Genomic DNA, 22,051 nt, shown 5'->3' on the forward strand with positions numbered 1-22,051 from the left:
GAATCAACGTCAAAAAGGATTGATTTTGTCGGCTGGGTTATACCTTTAAGTTGGGGTCCATTTGGCTTAATGGGGTCAGTAACCCAAGCTGACCCATGCTAGGTGCTTGTGGAGCCTGAGCGGAGGTTCTGTAGGATGGGGGTATGAGATGGGTAGGTAAAGCAGTGGGTAAGGTGTTGCCTGTGAACCAATCAGAAGTGATAATAATAATAATATTTTGCAACAATTCGTTTTATTTGTTTCAGTTAGTGATGATTTAATTCTTTTCATGAATGTGTGGTTCAAAACCAAAGTCCTTTAATGACAACTTCAGAATAAAAAAACGGTATAATATGTAACTTTAATTATGTAACAATTACTGTTACATATTGATTTCGTGAGTTGCTATAATTTGAAAAAAAGAAAACAGCCGGCACCGGTAACCGAACTCGTGACCTCTTGAGTACGACACTAATTTCTTAAGAAATAGAAACATTCAAGTTTTGCACGAGCTCAGGTTTTCTGGTAGAATGTTAACTACAAAACTCTAACACCGTTTTAAGTTTTACATTTCAAACATACAAAATATGGTATCAGTTTTAAAACTTATTTTTATTTTCGTCTTCTTATAAACAGTTTTCATAAACACGCTGAGCCATACCTGCTTTAGCAGTGTCACCGAGGTGCATGGCCAATATGAATTCGTCCTGGGACAATTTTCCGTCATTATCAATGTCACTCAGATTCCAGATCTTGGCCAATGTCATCTGAGGGAGGTTTGTGCCGCTTAGTATGTGCCGGGCTTGCATTCCTGTGAACACAATATCAATGGCTCAAGCCACACAAACCAAGACAGCGAAATCCGTCAGTTTTAAATTGACGACATTTACATTTTTCAACGTCTGCAGACGTTGAATCAATGTAAAAATGACGGATTTCGCTGTCCGGGAATCCAGCAGGAAAATTTGGTGTTTTTCATATTGATGCTGCGTCTGCACAATTTGTATCAAAATATATTGACTGTTTTTCAGCAGGAAACACACAGCTCCTTCTAACAGACAAGATAGTATTGTATAGCAGCTCGACATGTGGTTTGAAACGAAAAACACAGCTTCAGAAATCGAAAAATGTGATCAATTCAATGTCATAAGTATGATGGCACAATGTCGTAAGTCTGTGCTAAAAAACCACCAATTGGATAATATGACAAGTAATACCTGATAAGTACCCGCTCTTTGTCCGGTCGTTTGTGTTGAAAAGTTGAGTATATTTTAGTTTGGACTGCTTTGGCACGGACCATTCTGTACTAGATGGTGGTCTGCAAACAGCTGCTTGGTTAAGTTTTTAAACAAAATTTGCCTTTTCAGCATTATTCGGTCTACGAGTGAAGAGTCAAACTCAGAGCAAACATACTCAGCTCGGATAAGGGTTAACACAGACACAGTATATTGTCGAGATACAGACTCCGCATATAAAAGCCCACAGGGTAGTTGTTTACTTAGTGACCAGTACAGATGCGTTGCTTCAATCAAATGGTCACTCAATAGCAAGTAAATAATAATCCACGTTGACACGAAAAGTTTCAGTTTACGACATATAGAAATTCCATCACCACGTATCGGACATAAACGCCAGCAAAGGGTAATGGAACAGGCACCAAACTATAACAGTGCAGTGTTTTTTTTATCCTAATTAATGTTTTTTGAGCATTTCCAATCACTTGTAAATTTCTCTTAATTTAAGTGTCTGTAGCGGCAACTTAGGTTAGACTGGGCATTGTGAACAACTTACTGAAAATACACATTATCGATAGCAGGACATGAAAATAAATGATTAGAAGGGTTAGAAAAATATTTCTATGATGGAACTATTCACTATGGAGAGCATTTAGTTGATAAGAGTAGTTAGGGCCTAGGGGAGTGTACCAATGGGACATGTGAAGTGCACAGCTAGCTCGATCCGTCTATTCATGAACATTTAAAGACGTTATATCAACGTAAAAAGAATTTACATGTTAGCTAGATCAACATACCGAATAATAGTTACTTGCTAAGCCTGGGTTGACACAGAATCCGTGCCTACTCAAAATACGGTTGAACAACACATGTTATTGTACTGAGTGATACGCAATCTCATATGCCTGAAAGGCTGAAACATTGTTTCTTTTTGAAGCCTACAGAAGTCAAAAAGGGGATCACGACACAGTGGCCACATTTCAAATGAAACATTTGGTCCTACCTTTGCATGCCATCATTAAATGAACTGTTCCTTGAAACAGTAGTGCTGCTGGTTGTGGAAGAAGCGCCTAAATATTATTTGTACATAAACAATTACAAAGCAGTGCAAAATCAGGATCTCAGCAGGCAATGGCAACTAAATTGAACTCCACAATTAAAAATGTGAGGTTAACTACCATAGACGTCACACTTTTTGAAATCTAAAGTTAGTGTGTGTGCAGTTTAAATTTTATTTTGCAAACTGACTTTGTCACACCAATCTGTACAATACAATATAGTTCAATAACGTGGTTTACTATTGCTTTGTAAAACTTTTTAAATTCAATTCTTCTATTGTCTTCAGGCTTAACACATAAAAAACTGGTGTTTAAATTTCTTAGAAAATATTTATGCAGGCAAACAGATTATGATTTTAAAAGTATAATTCATTAAAAAAAAAACTTATGCACAAACGCGCATTTGAGTCTATGTGCCATGACATTCAAAGCTATGTTACAGCAACTGGTTTTTAGCGAATGTAAATTGCAAGGTTCAACTAAAACAGTAAAAACTGCTTAATTTAATAATTACCTTGCAACGAGACGCCATTAGACAAAGAAGTAGCACCTGGACATAAATTAAAGAAGGTAAATAACTGTCATATTATGTAAAATATATAGAATATACGATATGATGTATCTATATCGTATATGATGGATAAAATGAACAAATTAATGTGGAAGACATGGATCTTGTAAGGCAGGAAGGAGTGTCCAACTTCAACCTACAGTCCATGGAAGAACTCCAGCCAGCATTACATTCAGTAATCTATATGGCCGTGAGTCGTGACAAATACACATAGCAGATTTATACCAATAAATATACCTTGCATAATGCCCAGTGTCTGTACCAATGCATCTTGCAGTCCTCTTTGGAACAATTGTTACATTTCTGAGTGAAATGCAATCAATGACTACTGACTAGGCTAGCATTGCTTTAATCGCATTTTATTTTTTATAAACATACCTACATATAATATGTTTATCCTGGCATATTACTTAAGTTAAACAGATAGTTCTCCTTTTAAGCCATGCAATGAACAATGTTGCCCCACGTGACAAAGATATTTGCACAAACTGTAGGCAGCATTTGGTTAACATGACGGATATTGATTTCTAAGTAGAAAAAAAGGTTCAGCAGAAATTGAAATTATCAGTCACAACACAGACATGACACCTAACCCAGTAAAACATGAACACTCCACAATCCCTTTGAAAGCTAAAACAATCTCAACCACGCAAACCTAATCCTCCCAAGGAAGTTTGCTTCATCGAGGCAGGAAGAGTTACTGGAAGCATCACTCCTTGAAGTTTCAATTTGATTAACTTCATGGCAATAGCAAACTCGAATTTGTCCATCTTGCCATCTCCTGTGATGTCTGCTAATGCCCTAAATTGAAAATAAAAATATTGAAGTATAAAAAATTGATCAGCACATTAAGATCAACACTTATTCACTAATGTTGTTTATTCGCAGAGAATCAAAGTTTCCTAGTCTTTTGCGCCATCTGTTATCACTAAAACTAAACATAGAGAAAGACACACAATATTGTTTACAATATTTATTTATTTATTATGGCAGTAAGTTTCCACTTCCTAGACACCATGTTGATATGGATTAAAGTTGCAGAGTCGAATAAAAACTCTGAAAATGCTAAAATCCTATTAAAACCTTGTAAATCCTTGTGAAGTTAAAGTATCATTTTCAAAAATCAACTCTGACTTCACAGTCTGATAGAAATCAAAAGTTAATGTGTAGCAAAATTTACATGTAATGTCACCGAAAGAAATGCAACAGTAACATTGCATAAAACTATAAAATCAAAGTGAGAAAAATGTCATTAAAAACAGTGCACTTCTTACCAAATTTGAGCAAGAATTTGTGGAGGTACATTAGATTGTAAGAAAAAATTTCTGGCTTGATCCCCACGGAGAAAGCCAGCCACTGGTTGTAAGGTGTTAAACTGGGTGTCGTAGTTTGACCGCTCTTGTGGTGTTATCGTCCATTGAACATTTGCTGGAGCTGAACAAACTCATTTTTTAACATATAATAGTCTATCACTTTGAAAAGCACACTTTGGCTGTATAGGCTACCAACCAGGGTTGTCTGTATTTTACCCAACCAAAAAACACTTAAAAAAAAACAAAAAAAACAAATAAAAAACCCAGAGTATCATATTTGTCCAATTTTTATCAGAAAATTGAAAAAATGAACCAAAGTACTACAAGGTACTTAAAACAAACTTCAAATTAGGACTTAAGGATGTGATTGTGAAGGAAAGTTCAAAGGATAATTGAAAACACAGTGGATATTTCTGTACACAAAAATCAAGTAATGCCACTTTTTACTACACTCAAACTCATTTATGCAAGAAGGCCTCATAGTTTGACCGCCCTCCTGAAACAGCCCTAGTGCATTATTTTATTGAGTTATGCCAGCATGTACTGTGAGTGAAAGGCACTTCATTGGTAAAAAGTAGTATTTGAGGTGAAGTAAGCATGAATCTACCTTTTTTGCATCTTTTTTCAATAAAACCCCAAAAAATCCAGGATTTTTTAAATAAAAAAAAAACATGCGTGTTGGCAGTGTTGGGCTTTTTCTCAACCCTGCTACCAACTGTACAGTACAAATTCGTATTTGTACACAATTATAAAAATAGTAGAACATTACAGATGAGTAAATCAAAGCTAGGCTATAATCAACAGTTCTCTACAAACTCTAAATGCTTCTTGGTGTAGTTAAAAAAACACTGATAATGTGAGCTGGTAAAACAACATAGACTGAATATATTCTCTTACTTATTCTATATTCTCTTAATCTCTATATTTTCTTAATAATAATATTCTTGACTTCATAGACTGAATAGAAAACCATGATCAACAATAAATTGAGCATTTACAAAAATTGTACTTTTATCAATATAGGGTTTTTGTTTTTCACAGCATAAAATTGGCTGCCATATATGCAGCTTAAAGATCTGGTTACATGACCGAAAGATGATAATGTCTGCACAACAATCACGCCGGCTGCATAGCCGAGTGGTGAGAGCCCTGGAACGGCAATTGAAAGGGCGCCGGATCGGCACCGCTCAAGAGCATGCGGCTGTGTCTTTGGCAGGACACTGAAAGGCATGCATGAAGGATTGAAGGTGGACACGAAGATTGGCTTCCTTGCCTTCCCGTCCACTTAATCTAAATCTTCAACCACCAGGTGTAAACCTGGATACGACGAACAAAATGGCTCAAGTTTAACACTATGGTAGAACATGCGCTTGCAAACTGTGTCTCAACAAGACACTTAATGGAATGCCAAAACAATGGAAGCAGCTGACTCGATGACTAGGGCACCCTTTTGCTATTTTCGATTATACTGGTCAACACAATTTTTTTGGCAGGCAAAGTTAGAGTGTTTTTGTGGGTTTTGAAGGGCGCTGATTCCGAATATGGCCATAGTTTTCCCGAAATGGCTTTAGTTTTAGAGATATCGCATAGGGTCATTTTGACCAAAATCCCATATTTGAGCTTTATGCGCTAGATCAAAAATAAAAGTTTAACAATATTAGATATTTCAGAAATGCAATTTAATGGTCAATTGTGAACAGTAAAGACAGTTTTAAGTTTAAATACAGCAACATCACGAAATTTTTAGGGATATTAGATTTGTCATACTTCAAAACTTGATGTTACCGATGTCATATACACAAAATACACAATCACAGTAGCCTAGTGTAAGTACATAAAACACTAAAAAATGTTGCATTAAATCAGTCAATCAACATTGTATCATAAAATTTAGATAAACGCAACCACATTATCTTTTTCATTGTAAATTGAAAACAATGGCATGAAATACAATAAGATTAAAACTACTAATTTGCGACGACAAAATGTCTCTTGTAAGATTTTCGCTTGTGAAAAACTTTCGGACAGTTTCTCAACAGGTTCCAGCAATAGTCTGCCATCATGTGCTCATTCCATCTGCCCTGATAATCTTTCTTCCATTGTCTTGATGTCTTGGTGGAACGTTTCCCCCTGCTCCTCACTGTAATCACCAAGATTGTCAGGAAATCTATCAAGGTGGCTGAATAGAAAGTGAACTTTATGTCAGCTCATGTTAGCTCCACGTTTTCCAAATGCAGCTAACATCTGCCAAACTAATTCTCTGTAATTAGGTGCTTTGTGATTCCCCAAGATGTATTGTACTACAGCTTTGGTAGAGAGGTACTTTTTAAAAACCATAGACAGACAATCGATAACAACTTAATAACATTGAATTGCATAATTCAAAATTATTACAGAAATGAAATAGATACATAATTTCGAACGTTTTCGGCAAAACTTTCTGCCCTCTTCAGGAAAATATCTTAATTCATCTAAACAAAACAATTATTCGTGAAATGTTAATAATAAATGACTGAAATTCAATAAAACTGCACTGACCTGCGTACAAGCAACAACTGACGAACAAACACAAAAGGTGGTAGCAATCTGTCATAATTATGCGGGAGTGTGGTCATGAGACAAGATAGTGAGCGGACAACATAACATAAAATAAACGTAAGCTAATACAAATTCAACAAAAAAGATGCCCCCCCAGCGAATAATTGTTTGTTGAGCCTGGGGTTGTGCTGCTTTATTTGGAGTGCCTCATGAATTTTAGTTTCAAACTCCGATTGAATTTTTAGTTTCAAACATTTGAAATTTTAAATTAAATTTTAAATTAAAAAATTTGAAATTTGAAATTTTAAAATTTTAAATAAAAATTTTGAAATTTTAAATTAAATTTTAAAATTTCCGATTAAAATTTTAGTTTCAAACATTTCACGAATAATTGTTTTGTTTAGATGAATTAAGATATTTTCCTGAAGAGGGCAGAAAGTTTTGCCGAAAACGTTCGAAATTATGTATCTATTTCATTTCTGTATTAATTTTGAATTATGCAATTCAATGTTATTAAGTTGTTATCGATTGTCTGTCTATTGTACTACATCCTTGAAGGAGTTCCATGCAGTGAGTTCATTGCTGTTCATGTGACTGGTGAAATCAGAATCTTTTATCAACGTTCGAATCTGAGGTCCATCAAAGACACCAGCTTTAAGCTTTTCATCGGAGAGTCCTGGAATATGACTGCAAATGCATGATACTTGAAGCAATTCCCCTCCTTGTTTAATGCTTTGACAAACTGCTTCATTAACCCTAACTTGATGTGCAGAGGAGGAAATACAATTCTATCCCTGGGAACTAAAGGTTCATTAATTGCATTGGCTGTCCCAACTTGAAGACTAGTGCGTTCTGGCCAGTTTTTCTTGCCCCAGTGCTGGGTTCTCGCCCTGCTGTACCACAAACACAAGAAGCAAGGATACTTGGTATGTCCACTTTGTTGACCAATTAGAAAATTGACCATTTTTATGTCAACACAGATGAGCCACTTATGGGTATTGTAGTCAAGCTTTTCAAGGACAAGTTTGATGGCATCATACTCCTCTTTCATCTTGGTAGAATGTCCAATTGGTACAGGAGCAAAATGTAGGACGGAATGTAGGACTTTACAGTAATTTTTAAATGAGCGTTAGTTACTAATTATTATGTTATTTCAAACAAAGTTGATAAGATTTACGTCTTCTTGGTGAGATGTTTAAGGGGTAAATACACTAATTTAGGCCAATCTATGGGTATAGGTATCTTCTAAACTAGAGTCAATCTGGCAAAACCAATGTCATATTCGTAATCAGCGACCTTGAAAACCCCAGAAAACACTCTTAGATGTCCTGCGGGCCAAAAAACTTTTTTCTCATTTTGTTGACCAGTGTTATCTGTAGAGATGTCCAATCAAAGGTGGAAATTGTTGTCCACTAAAAATAGTAGCCATTACCAAAAAACAGGCCGGCTATTGAAGCTGGTGGTGAGCCTGGGTCCACAATAGCCTACACTCCTACAGTTTAGCTTCAAGCAGCTACACTAAACTTATAAGTTCAACAAAATCAAGCAAAAAATGTAGAATATTTGCTGCCAGCTAGGCTACTCAATTTTTTACTTTTTTGTTTTGTCGCAGATAGTTTCTTGGCTATATATGTAGGGATGTACAATACAGAATACCTGGCTATTCTAGAATACTTAATTTCGAATCCAGAATTTCGAATCTATTCTGAAATTACGCAGCAATTTTTTCCAAATAATATCAAACAAAAAGCAAAAATATTTGCACTTTATTTTAAATTGTATTAGTATCACATGTCAAACAGAGTATAACATATGATAAATCAAGCATCATACGGTCACACGGTAACGCACTGCGTGTCTATGAAGGAAGAAAAAAGGCGCTTGGAACAAACAGTCCATGAAGAAAAAAGTCGGCGCGCAAGACGGAAAATATCAACTTTACATTTGGTCAACGTTGCACACTGACGGAAAATATCAACTTTACATTTGGTCAACGTTGCACACTGTTCATTTAACAGATTTATTTTCGAATCCTGATATCCGAAAAGAAACTGCAAATGCGATTCGAATACATTGAGATTCGAATCTCTAAGATTCGATATTCTGTATTGTGCATCCCTATATAACAGCTGTATCATAAAACAAATACGTGTTTACAAAAATTGATTTACATAAAAACTATGGAAAATAGACAATGACGCATTTAAATAAAGTCATGATAAGCCATAAAACAATGCAAAAATTTCAAATATGAAGCTCAATGGGGAGGGTTTTTTTAACTCTCAAAACCCTCTCCTTGTGTACGCCACTGACTGTGACACTGATTGCAACTATATACAATTATACATACCTGGTTGACCAAAGCCTCCTTGCATACCACCAAAACCAGAAGTTGCTGACATCATGAACTGTGCCATTGTTGTCCACAATTATTTTACTATACTTAAAAAACTCTCCAAACCAATTTTAAATTTCAAGTTACCATGTTACTGCATGACTTTCTGTAGTTCAAAAATAAATTAAGTTACGACAATTTACGAGCATAATATGGTAGTCAACTAGTCATGCTACAAAAGTAGCGTGCTACTGCCCGGGTGCAACCTAGTTCGTACCTTGAACCATTCGTACAGTCAGTTCGTACCATAAAAATATCGAGAGAAAAAATTAAAAAAAAGCCGAAGTCGCTGATCGCAGTTTAATAGCACAAAGCCGAAGTCGCTGATCGAAGTTTCCCAATTTGTAATTTGTAACAAACTCGAGGGTTGGGGTTAGCAGAAACTGCGGTTAGCGGAAACTGCAGAAGAATGTTTGCGGAAACTGCGATCAGCAAGGGTTAGGGTTAGAGCATATATTACTTTATGGTTAGAGTAAGGGTAAGCGGAAACTGCGGAAAAATATTTGCGGAAACTGCGATCAGCGAGGGTTAGAGCATAGATTACTCTATGGTTAGGGTAAAGGGTAGCGGAGACTGCGGAAAAATGTTTGCGGAAACTGCGATCAGCAGTTAGAATTAGGGTAAGGGTTAACGGAAACTGCGGAAAAAATTTAGCGGAAATTGCAATCAGCGAGGGTTAGCGTTAGAGCATAGATTACTCTATGGTTAGAGTTAGGGTAAGGGTTAACGGAAACTGCGGAGAAAAAAATTGCGGAAACTGCGATCAGCGAGGGTTAGAGCATAGATTACTCTATATCAGTGGTTCCCAAAGTGGGCGCCAGCGCCCCCCTGGGGGCGTTGGCGACCATGAAGGGGGCGCTGGTTATAAAGTGGGCGATTGGGGGGCGCTGAGAGTAAATCGGGGCAGTTACAAGAAGAGGATTGCAAAGCATTTTTGTCATGTTTCGCTTCAAAGAAATACAAAAGAAGACGGTGACTATAAGAGCTCCGTGGCAAATATTGTGGTAATTATGTAGGCAACCTCGCTTCGCATTGCCTTACAAGTTAGTTGAGGTCGTAACGTAACGCATAACGCATGATAATTTGAAGCACTGCGAAGCACTGCGCTGCAAGTGCACTGCAAGCACTGCGCTGCAAGCACTGCGCTGCAAGCACTGCGATTACGCAAATCCGATCTTACAGTCCGAGAGTATTTTGATCTAGCATTCGTCTTAATTTATCTTTGAAGACTGTCATCAAATCAGTGAATAAAATTAAAGCGCACGCTGTGAATACACGCTTTATTCAAACGATTGTGCAATGAGAACGATGAAGCTTTTGAGCGCTTACTACTCCACACCGAAGTACGATGGCTTTCCAAGAGAAATTGCCTTGCACGATTTTATTCCCTGATTGAAATTATTGTGGAATTTCTAAATAGTTGTGACCTTGGCCTTGCGAATGACGTCCTGGTTGTGAGAAATAATATCGCCTACTTGTCAGACATATTTTCCAAATTTAATGAATCAAAATCCCTTCAGGGTAACGAAATAAGCTCGTGTTATATCAGCGAAATTTAGCCAGAGGAGAATTTTTCCAATTCTCAAGCTTGCATCAACTTGATACCAGTGACAAAGGCATATCCGATGTTGATGTAGAGACGTACAGCAATCATCTTGAAGAAGTCCACAAAGGCATGGGAGTTCGATTCCAGGATGTATTCCAGTTAGAAATCCATGACTGGATAATCGACCCATTCTGTGATATTTCCGAACATGGAATTCTTGAGGAGGAACTGATAAAATTGCAAAGCGATTTTGCACTCAAACCGAAGTTCAATATCTCGTATCAATCGTTCGGGCAACAGAACCAAATCAAAGAAAAATACCCTCACGTGCGAAATCGGGTCAAAGTTTTATCATTGCCTTTCCCAGCTCATACTTGTTGGAGCGTGCTTTCAGTGCCGTAACAACGCTTCTGGATAACAAAAGAAACCGTCTTGGCATAGTTAGACGGGTAGACTTAAGATTGTTCCTATCCAAAGTGAAACCTGATATCAAGAGGCTGATCTGCACCAACCTCATCCGTCTCATTAGAATTGGTCTTTAAGTTGTAATGAATGGAGAATAACTTTGGTTTTACTTTTTTTTGTCAAAGGGGGCGTTTGATGCTCTGTTCGTTGTCCAGGGGGGCGCTAGTAAAAAAAAGTTTGGGAAACACTGCTCTATATGGTTAGAGTTAGGGTTAGCGGAAACTGCGGAAAAATGTTTGCGGAAACTGCGATCAGCGGACTTCGGTTTTGAGCTATTTTTTCTCTCGATCTTTTGAGGGGGAAAATTTTAAAATGATTGCGGAAACTGCGATCAGCGACTTCGTTTTTTTTTAATTTTTTCTCTCGATCTTTTCAAGGTACGAACTGACGGTCCGAACTGTTCATGGTACGAACTAGGTTGCATCCCTTATCCCTACTGCCCACCTCTGTTGCTACGGTACTTACAAATCTTAAAAGTTGCAAACTAAGATAATAATTTGTCTTTATATTTAGTTACCATTTCTGCTTGAAGCAGATTGAAACGTGAAAAATCAGAAAAAACTTATAGATAATTTTTGTGCCTTACGTTTTTGTCTCTTTAGTGTAATTAACTAAGTTTTGTTGAATTGTGCATTGTGATACGATGCAGACAATGCACGATACTTTAGTAAACCGACAATTTGAGAAACTAATTTCCATGTCGACAATGCAAACAGTTGAGACGAATAGGCATGAAAACTAAAGTTTGCTATAAAAATTATTTTTAGAGGCCACTCTTTGTAATGTTTGCCTAACCAGTTCGAGAAACTGGCACCACACACAGAGAAAAACAATCTATTCACTCATAACATGAATGAAATGAATGAATATTCAGTACAATAGAATGTTCTCAGGCAAGTTTTTAACCTGTTGAAATTTTCTGCCTTCTTTATACAGTGAGTGAGTTAAATTGACTTCTAATTGTGACTTTCTATGAGTTGCCAAGGGGGGGGGACTTGTATACCAGCTCTGTAATTTTTAATACACACAATAATACCACCAAACTATTACAAGCTTAAGCGTATGAAAATATTTTTATGAAAAAAGAGTAACTATTCAAGTTAACAAATATGATTTTCAGAGGTCATAGAAAAAAATGGTTGCAAATTTAAATTTACACATGGACTATACATACAGACAAACAATTCAAGCATCTAGAAGTAACTACAAGGCTATAGTTGCCTTACTGTGTTTTGCATGATGGGTTACATAACGGCCCACATTGCTCAGTTGGTTAATGCGCATAACTTAACTAGTAATACAAAATCTGCAAGACCAAGTCAGCACTGGTTAATTCTCGGGGTGTGTGCTTAAGCAACACATTTTAAGAACGGCTCTCCATTCAGCGGCACCTGATGGAAAAAATTAGACAACAATCGAAAGCTTCACTCTGTGACCAAGCTTGCGTCAGTAGTTCAAAGCCTTTACAATTGCTTAAGAAACTGCCAGCGCCAGGCTCATTAAGCTCTCAAAGAAGGTTTCTCAGTCCGAGGATAAAGATACAATCAATCAATTGACATGAAGGTCTTTCGCTACCATCCTGATTGCGCCATAATCTAACCAACAGTTGTACAATGCATTGTTTTGACCATTACATTTACTCTGCTTGTTTGTTATTAATATATGGCGCTGATGAAACAAAATAAATTGACTTGAAGAACTAACAGTTCTAAAAGGCTTACAATACATAATGTTAACAGTCATTATATTTGTTTTACCACTTGATCTGCATAAATTCCTTTCTAGAATCCCTCATGAGTGAAGAACATGTAAGTAAATTACAAAAAAAAAAAACAATTAATATCACAAGCAGAAACATTGTTGAAAGCGGCCTTAGCAGGATGCCACAGAGGCACTGAAAATTTGTAGAGTTTCCAACCCTCAAATATTACATTAAATGATTAAATAATGATCACGGTGTAATTTTATCTTTCGATATAAATTTAATTTTTGTCATTTGAATTTCGGAGATAAAAAATAGTGTTTCTTGTGTGCACTATTTGAAAGTTTATCATCACAATGAAACAGTCCTGTTTTGAAGCTTAATCAAGGTAGGCTTAATTCAGAGGAGGAAATCGGCTTTGATGCAAGCCCGGTGCCAAAGATTGACAAAGTGAAGTTTTTCGTTTGTTGTTGAAGTGTGGCTATCTGTAAATTATTCCATCCATTGGGTGCCGCTGAATGGACAGCATTTCCTAAACTGAGCGTTGCGCACAAATCTACAGCTGAACCAGTGCAGCTTTGATCTTGTATAGTCTCTTCATGCACAAAGTCCGGCGCTCAACTTGATTGAATCTTTATTCTCGGACTGAGAAAGCTTCTTGCAGAGCTTAATCCTGGCAGTTTTGCATAGGCCTACTTGTAGATGCTTTGAAACACTGACGCAGGCCCGGTCACCGAGATTGAAAGAATGAAGTTTTCGATTGCTGAGGTGTTGTTGCCCGGGAATTATTCCATAGCTCAGTTGGTTAACTAGCGTGAACATGTGTCGACGAAAATTGGATTCTTCTCTGAAAAATAATGAGTCAAGTCTAGATTGGGAATATTATTTTACATTAAATCAATGTTGTAAAATATGTTTTTTACATTTCTATGAGTATAAACGCAGCTATTTTCTATTCCATTTGCTTCAACGAAGCCTTAATCCCTGGTTTTCGATAACGCTTCAAAGCACTTTACCGATCGCAGTAGGCTATCGATATTGTAATATAAAATACTACAATACAATAATGCTTGGATGCAACATGAAAAACATATAAATATAAAAGTTCGCCTCGCAGGCTCAGTGGTTACGTGCCCAGCTCAAGAGGCGCTGGTTCGACACTCGGGGTGTGCGCTTGAGCAATGCATTTCAGGACTGCTCTCCATTCAGCGGCACCTAGTGGGACAAGAACACATCAACAACTATCGGAAATTTTACTCTGCCAAGGCTATCCAAGCATGCAAAACTGCCAGGAAAAAGCTCAAAGGCTTTGTCAGGCCAAGGACTAAAGATACAAAATCAAACCAACCAAAATGTTCATCTTGCTTGATGCGCTTCTTGCAGTTTCGAAACCGACATGTGTAAATTTTTCTTGTTGCTTTTGTCTCTTCTGGAACAAAGAAGCTTCTAAATCAAGCGGCGCTGGTTCGACTCTCGAGGTGTGCGCTTGAGCAACGCACGTTAAGCACTGCTATTCATTCAGCGGCATCTAATGAATGGAATAGTTCCCGGCAACAACATTTCAACAATCGGAAACTTTACTCTGTCAATCTCGGTGACCGGGCCTGCGTCAGTGATTCAAAGCCACTGCAAGTAGCCTACCGTATGCGAAACTGCCAGGATTAAGCTCTCCAAGAAGCTTTCCCAGTCCGAGGATAAAGATTCAATCAAATCAATCATTAGATGCCACTGAATGGAGAGCAGCCCTTAACGTGTTTGTTATCACAAAAATAAAATTTCACAGCAATAACGCCAATCCGGTGATGTCCCCGTTACCGAGGGTAGTCGGATTCACCACCAAGAGCCGCAATCGCCTTCACACCCTGCCTCCACATCGATCTGTCTAAAGTGTCCTCTCTTGTCAAACCCACCTTGCTGCTTTTCTCCTTAACTTGCTTTTTCCACTTTGTCTTGGGTCTTTCTTGTTTTCTACGACCCTCCACTTCCACTCGCAATTCCAGCGCTCTTCTCAAAACATGCCCATACCACGTCACTCCATTCGCCAACATTCTCCTTCTACCCAACCAAGTTCATAAGTTCTTCGGTATTCCTTTTGTCCACCAGCTTTACACCACACATTGCCCTCACCATCGCTCTCTTAGTTCTTAAAATCGCCAATTCGTTTTCCCATAAGCACCATGTCTCACTTCTGTAGCCTACAGCATTGCAGATCTCATGCAACTACTGTAGTATAAATATTTCCTCTTATTTTCAACAAATCTTCTACCACATAACAACTCTCGACACTCCCTGAATGAAGGAGAACTGAAGGCAGGTATGGCAAAAGATCATGTATTTCAGACGAAAAACTCTTCACAATAATTGAAGCTCAGTTCAAGAATCAAAATAATAGAATTTATGCAAACTTTTCAGCAGATATTAAAGCTTCTGTGAGAACAGTTTTCCGCCGTCAAAAACCGTCTTGTCATGGTGTGGGCCGCCATCCCGAAAGGGATTAAAGTCTTGGTTCGACCCCTTGAAGAGATAAAAACACTACAAAGATCAGCCCTTCACATTCCAAAAAAATGGTGCACCATCCCACACATCAAGAAAGACTGGGGAGCAAGGAAATGTGGCCTCTCGCATCGCCTGATTTGAATCCCATAGAACTTTGTGTGTGGTCGTTATTGGAGGCAAATGCCTGTTCCGTTGTTCAGCCAAGTGTTGATGCTCTGAAGCAATCACTCCTGCGGGAACAGACCAAAATACCCCAGGATGAGTTCTGTGCCTTGGTCGAAAACTTCCGACAAACAATTGAGAGAGTTATTCAACTGAAGGGCAGCCCTATCGAAAATAAATATAGAAATTTATTCCTAGTACGGTATTGTAAGCTCTGGCTCATTATGATATCTTTTTGATGAAGTTGTCTTTTGAATCTTTATCCTCGGACTGACAAAGCCTTGATAGGTTATTTCTGGTAGTTTCGCATACTTGTAGAGGCTCTTGACACAGGGCCGGTTACCGAGAATGGCAGAGTGAAGTTTCCGATCATTGAAGTCTGGTTGCCGGGGAATTATTCCATTCACTAGGTGGCGCTGAATGGAGAGTAGTGCTGAACGCGTTGCTCAAGCGCACACCCCGAGTGTCGAACCAGCGCTGCATGATCTTGAGCCGGGCGCGTAACCACTTAGCTAACGGGCCGGACATGTTATTTATTTTTTAATAAATCGTTTATAAGTTGATCCAAAGACTTTCTGTTCACCCAGTTAGCCACTGCCACTCTTTCGGTGCAACACAGCAAACTGCGTAGAAAAGAGGTGTATTTACAACATTTCAAAATCTAGGTACCTCGCTTGAGTCAAACGAGGTTTGCCAAGACACTTCTTACTGAGTTAAAGTAGCCACTAAAATCAAACATAATCAAATAAACGAAAGATCACAACTACGGCAATGAAAAATATAAACAGAAAAGAAACCCGGCCTCTATACTGCTTTATAACTCGTTGTGTGCGTGAGATTATGCGGTGATAAACGCTGGAAGTTCAAAGTAATTTCTGAAAACTGCATGCTTGCTTTTTAGTGAGATCAAGATCAGCTCTCAACTTCAACAAACCTCAAAATAACGTAAGCTACACGAACAATATGATTGTAAATCGGCACAATTTTTAAAGGGTTGTTAGTGATTAGCACCAAACAGAATTTCGTTACCCGCAGGCAGGTTTGCCACAAAGCAATCCAAATGAAATGTTTTCAGAAAGTGTCTTCGTATCCAACCTTACCACAATCATTCGCACCTTGACGGCATACACGATAAAAAGACACAAATAGTTTTGTTCCACGACATGTTTTTGTTCATTGAGAGGGCAGTGATATGTCTAACGCGATTAGTTCGTTGGGTCAATGGTTAACAAAATACACAAACGTCATTCCCTCTCGACGTGGACCCCTTGTGGAGGGGTCAGTTTCTTCAGGAGAACCCTGGGGCTAATTGGTGAACCTGTAGGGGGTAGTTTGAGGACTGAAGGTGAAATTCCTGCCCTAATTACACTGTTCCCCTCAAAATCTTTGCTTGGTGTCCGCAGCACATCATGGATAGTCACAGAGATTGTTTGGGTGAAAACTGGGGTGGAAGGGCTGGAGATGTTCTGGGCGATGTGATGGTGGGTTCACCACATGCGTCTCGCTTCAGGTTCAGCAGATGATGAAACAGAACACTGGAACATAAAGAAATAAATTAGAACTTTGAATAATGTAGCACCTTCGCAACACAGCTAGTCAATCGATCAGAACTTTTCCTCCGGATAAATAAAAAGACGAATGTGATGACGAGAAATGTTGCGGCTTTTTGAACAAATCAATAACTTCTCTTCAAAGCTAAAATTTTTGATACATCTGACAATACTTTGATAAATATTCTGTGTTGTAAGTAACTAGTAACTTAAACCTTGGGATTCTCAAACGGGCGCAAATTTCATCAAGCAATCAGATAAATTATAAGGAGGAAAGATTTTTAACTTATTTATAAAATTTTATTGAAATACTGTTAGCCTAGCCAAATGATTTAAAGGTTTAGACTTTAGAAAATCGATTAATTTTTGTTCTTAATTTATTTAATTATTTAAATCTGTAATTAGTTTCCGTTCGTCTGTTTTCCACACTTAGTTTTCAATCGCTATGTATTTCTTGATGGTTAGTGAGTTAGTTAGTTACCTTCAAGAAGTTGAAACTTATTGTATTTTTATAAATATTTTGAGATTCTTGATGAGGGCTTAAGTTAAGCCGAAAACGTTCGACTGTTAAAACTATTTGTAAATATACTGTTATAATGCTCAAACCTGTTGTATTGTTGTGTCTTGCCTGTCTTTGGTACAAAAAGCAAACTCTCTCCCGAAAGTATGTTAAAATAAAGTTACATAATCAATGCGCTAGTTCTGATTTAAAAGTGCCGGTACGGATGAGTGTTCGGCTAAGGTTAAACGAGCAAACCGTTTGAAAACCCAAGGCAATCTCACGGTTAAAACTAGTTACATCAGGTTGCTGGTTTATAGCTTCGTTAAAATGACGTAATTTGCATCAATACCGCAGTGACTACAGTGCAGTCAATGGGCCGTTTCAAGTGTTGTGTATAAAGCTAAGAAAAATCTAAAAAGAGTAAGTTATAAAAATGTAAGTTAGCCATCGGTAATGAGAACGACATCCAGTAGCAAAACGAGATGACGTCAAACAAAAGCAAAGTAATTCTGTCACAACTCACTCTCGAAAGAGGGACAGTCGCAAGAAATAGTGACCATATTTCTCCCCCCTGTTCGTACCAGGCTATCCCGTCTACGCGGGAGTGATCGAACATGTGTCGACGAAAGTTGGATTCTCCCCTGAAAAACAATGAGTCAAGTCTAGATTGGAAATATTATTTTACATTGAATCAATGTTGTAAAATATGTTTTTTACATTTCTATGAGTATAAACGCAGCTATTATCTATTCCATTTACTTCAACGAAGCCTTAATCCTTGGTTTTCGATAACGCTCCAAAGCACTTTACCGATCGCAGTATCGGTACAACCGTACAATACTTAATATAAAAGTTCACCTCGCTGGCTTAATGGTTCAGCACCGGACTCAATATTAAGTGGCGCTGGTTCGGCTTCCGGGATGTGCGCTTGAGCAACACATTACAGGACTGCTCTCCATTCAGCGGCACCTAGTCGGACAAGAACACATCAACAACCATCGAAAATTTCACCCTGCCAAGGCTATCCAAGCAAGCAAAACTGCCAGGAATAAGCTCTCAAAGGCTTTGTCAGGCCAAGGAATAAAGATACAAAATCAAACCAACCAAAGTGTTCATCTTACCTGATGCGCTTCTTGCAGTTCCGAAACCGACATTTGTAAATTTTCCTTGTTGCTTTTGTCTCGATGGAAGCATCGGAATGAACGGTCTTCTGCAAGTTGAATTTAGGAGTTAAGAGGTAGAAGAGTTACGTCTACACAGTGGGGAATCACGTTGTCTGACAGCAATAGCTTGCTTAGGTTCCGACGTTTGTTGATTAGACATTCTTCACCGGGATCTGGATGCGTACCTGGATGGGATGCTTCACCGGGATTTTGATCTGTATGTTGCGTACGGATCAAGTCTATGAGCGTGTCAAATGACGTAATGGAGTCCAGACAATGTTACTTGAGTGGAGTAAACGACGATGGAAAAAAGCTAAAGTTTGGCACAAAACGAAGCCCGCAAGACTTCAGAAACAGTCCGCTACTAGAAAAGTCAAGTCCGTTTCAGATTTTCCAGCTCATTATCTCGCCCAAAAGGTACAACTGCAACAATGAAACTTTCATCTGCAATTTCGTTCGATGAAAATGAGACCGTCCTTTAAAGTTGTGCATCTTCACGCGTTTGCTACAGGAGCCGACGTTTGATCACCAACTCAGATTTAAGATACTGTAGATAGGCCTATAAGAATTTTGAGAAACGGTGAGGTCAAAAGTAGGCACTGCAAAATTTCACTCTGCAGTAAGGAAAAAACATCAATCTGCTATAACGATAGAAAGCCAAGGTTAAGAAAGAATTGAGACATCATAAAAATAGTACCTTATCACCGATAGGGTTGTTTCCGGTGTTTTTTATTTGAACTACTTAGATGACAGATTCTGTTCATTGTTGTTGCCTTTTATCGCTAATATTTTAAATCTATGGAAGTGAGCCCTGAGCATGTACGTAAGTAAATTTTCAATATGTGAAAGTAAACGATAAAATTTTGAAATACTCGCTAAAAACCTAATCATCAAAATAAACGCTGTTTTCCAAAATAAAAACCATAAGATATGTAGCCGAAAAAACGCCCAATGTACCTGGATTGATTTGTTGGGGTTGTAAACATGGGGAAAGTCAGAATCCCCCAGTCTGCATCTGGTCTCTTTGCAAGCAGTGATCCAGTGGGGTGAGACGATCACTTTCCCATCAGACCGCGCCGTCCGAAACTCTTGGTTTGTGTCATTTTGTTTGCCCTTGACATGTCATAAGGGAGTGAATGTAAACAGTGTTGGGGTGGAACAGTGTAGGACTAAAGGGAAGATACCAGTCTGTCAATCAAACTAATGCTGTACTAGTGTATAGTCTAATCTGGTTGTTTCGAACGATAAGAAATATCGTGGACAAAAGGACCAGCACCTATTTCATGTCAATAACTCGCTTTCACTTCAGAGCCAGAGGTCTCCAGAAATCATTGAAACCACCAACGCCACATAGATATCATCCTTAGAAACAATGCAAGACTGGCACTATTATGTATATACTGTACATTTATGTAGAGAGAAGACGAATGGTGGTATTCATGTTCATCTGTTACCAAAGTAAAACACAGTAACTTAGTGGCTGTTAAATTGATCTGCCACAAAACCCTTTTCAAATTTGACAACAGCTTGATTGTGACATATTTTTAAACAGTGTACACTGTACAGTAGGGTGTCCCACTTTTAGGCGACTTTTCGGGAAAACTAGGTTCGGGTCAAATTCTGATTGGATTTTCGTCACCGATTTCAAAAATGACGGTATTTTTTTCATTATGACGTCATCTTGATGCGCCAGCTAGCGAATTTTTTCTATATTGGCCTTACCACGAATATGATAAGAGCTAGAGAGTTAGAACTTGACCGGCCAAAATGACCGGAAGAGACGATTTCCTATTTGTTGTCAAAACAGTATGAAACGCTAACTGCAACAGAAAAGGAGTTATTTTGAAAAAACATGTTTTTGGTAATTTTTGGACAAAAAATGAGAAACACAGCAATTTTGCTACAGTGACGCTTTTATTTCGATTGTTACGCTGCGCCACCTTGTTTATAAATTAAGTACAGTGGTAGTAGATTAACAATAGAACATAGTGATGCTTTTATTTCAATTGTTATGTCATAAACAGTATAGTAGTCATTTTCAGAGAATCCGTGACCGTGTTGAGGATACCAAAGTTTCTCAATGGATTTAACAAGGGCAACTGATACTAAAAAAAATAAGCTCCCATATACCTTGCGAAAATGGCGGGAAAGTTGTTATTTTAAACGTTTTTCAAAATGGCCGCCACCGCCATCTTGGAAAACTGATAAAGTTCTGTTTCGTGACGTGGATGGCCAAAAATGACAATTTAGATGTCAATTCCCACTAATTTTGGTGTCGGAAACACAATGGGATGGCATAATTCATGATTCAGAGTCCACTTGACCTCAAAATCCAAGATGGCAGACGTATGCGGTCCCCTACTGTATTAAGATTCATTATCACTGCAGGACAAATATGATGCACAGCTGTCAGAATCACTTCCGCTATCATCATCGCTGTTCCCTATATATAGATGACTTGGAGTTGTTGGAAGTTCCAGAGATGGTGGAAGTGCAGGTTGGGTATAGCGTACTGGGAAGCATATGCTATTTACAAGGTGCCATCCATGGCCAATTGGTGATGGATGATTCTGAAGATGGAAGTTCTTCTGCAGATATGTGAGGTAATTGGTGCGCTCTAAGTGTGGTCGTAGACTGTCAGAGTCAGGTACCAGTCTGATGGTCGTCTTTTTCTTGAGTACTGACCACTTTGCTGCTCTCACCTCTCCAGTGTCTTGTGTTTGGTGTCACGATAGATGTACCGGATAACAAATTTCTGTAAGTCATTTGATGATTTGTTGTGTGACCGGGAGGATTGTGCCACAACTCTTAAGGAGGTTGTGAGCTTCTGATGATTGTTCTACACTGTCAACAATAGTTTTCTTGCCTACTCCATAAAAGCCGGAGATATGATCGCATCCGGTAAGGACATGAAGTGGGATCAAAAACTCCGCCGTTGCCTCATCACACAAACACCGAGCACTTATCAGCTGAGATTTGCGTTTCAAGCACAAAAGTCCTGATATTTGCCGAGCTACATAGGCTGCCTGAACATAGTTATCGGTATCTTCAGTGTCTATGACAACCGCTTCTGAATACCCCTCGGATCGCAGCTTACCATAGAGTGTGAACAGAGCTGTGTCTGCTTCTACATGGGCGCATGTGAGATTCTGCAATACTTCATCTGTGGTGGGATTTCTTGCTGGTTTGCCAACAACACAGTGTATGAGCTCAGTAGTGATTGTAAATGCTCTTCTTTTGAAGGCAGCCTCGATGAATGCTTGAAGGCGAATTTGATTCTCTGGCTTACTAAGAAGAGCATGCAAGTCTCTACTAAAAGGAAATTTATCCTCTGACTTAATAAACACATTGCAAATGGACTGATTTTTTTGACGGT

General features: G+C 38.4%; 2 protein-coding genes across 6 annotated transcripts in view; one reads left to right on the top strand and one right to left on the bottom strand.

The window, feature by feature from the left end:
• Positions 1 to 9,190, bottom strand: part of LOC145767352 (intersectin-1-like) — a 46,077-nt gene extending 36,887 nt beyond the window's left edge. For 3 of the 4 annotated variants that reach the window (XM_082579160.1, XM_082579161.1, XM_082579158.1), the window contains exons 1-8: positions 9,045 to 9,190; positions 4,118 to 4,277; positions 3,499 to 3,644; positions 2,787 to 2,822; positions 2,218 to 2,284; positions 1,197 to 1,297; positions 641 to 790; positions 44 to 180 (exon numbers count right to left, since the gene is read on the bottom strand). In XM_082579160.1, the coding sequence (XP_082435286.1) occupies positions 44 to 180; positions 641 to 790; positions 1,197 to 1,297; positions 2,218 to 2,284; positions 2,787 to 2,822; positions 3,499 to 3,644; positions 4,118 to 4,277; positions 9,045 to 9,111 (864 nt within the window). In that variant the 5' untranslated portion in view covers positions 9,112 to 9,190. Of the gene's footprint in view, positions 1 to 43; positions 181 to 640; positions 791 to 1,196; positions 1,308 to 2,217; positions 2,285 to 2,786; positions 2,823 to 3,498; positions 3,645 to 4,117; positions 4,278 to 9,044 lie in introns of those variants that run through there. The other variant, XM_082579162.1, reaches the window with a different exon arrangement.
• The window catches only part of LOC145767356 (uncharacterized), a 114,243-nt gene that overhangs the window by 15,292 nt on the left and 76,900 nt on the right, over positions 1 to 22,051 (top strand). The gene's annotated exons all lie outside the window — the stretch shown is intronic.

This window comes from Aplidium turbinatum, chromosome 3, assembly GCF_918807975.1.
Source record: "Aplidium turbinatum chromosome 3, kaAplTurb1.1, whole genome shotgun sequence".
Taxonomy (NCBI): Eukaryota; Metazoa; Chordata; class Ascidiacea; order Aplousobranchia; family Polyclinidae; genus Aplidium; species Aplidium turbinatum.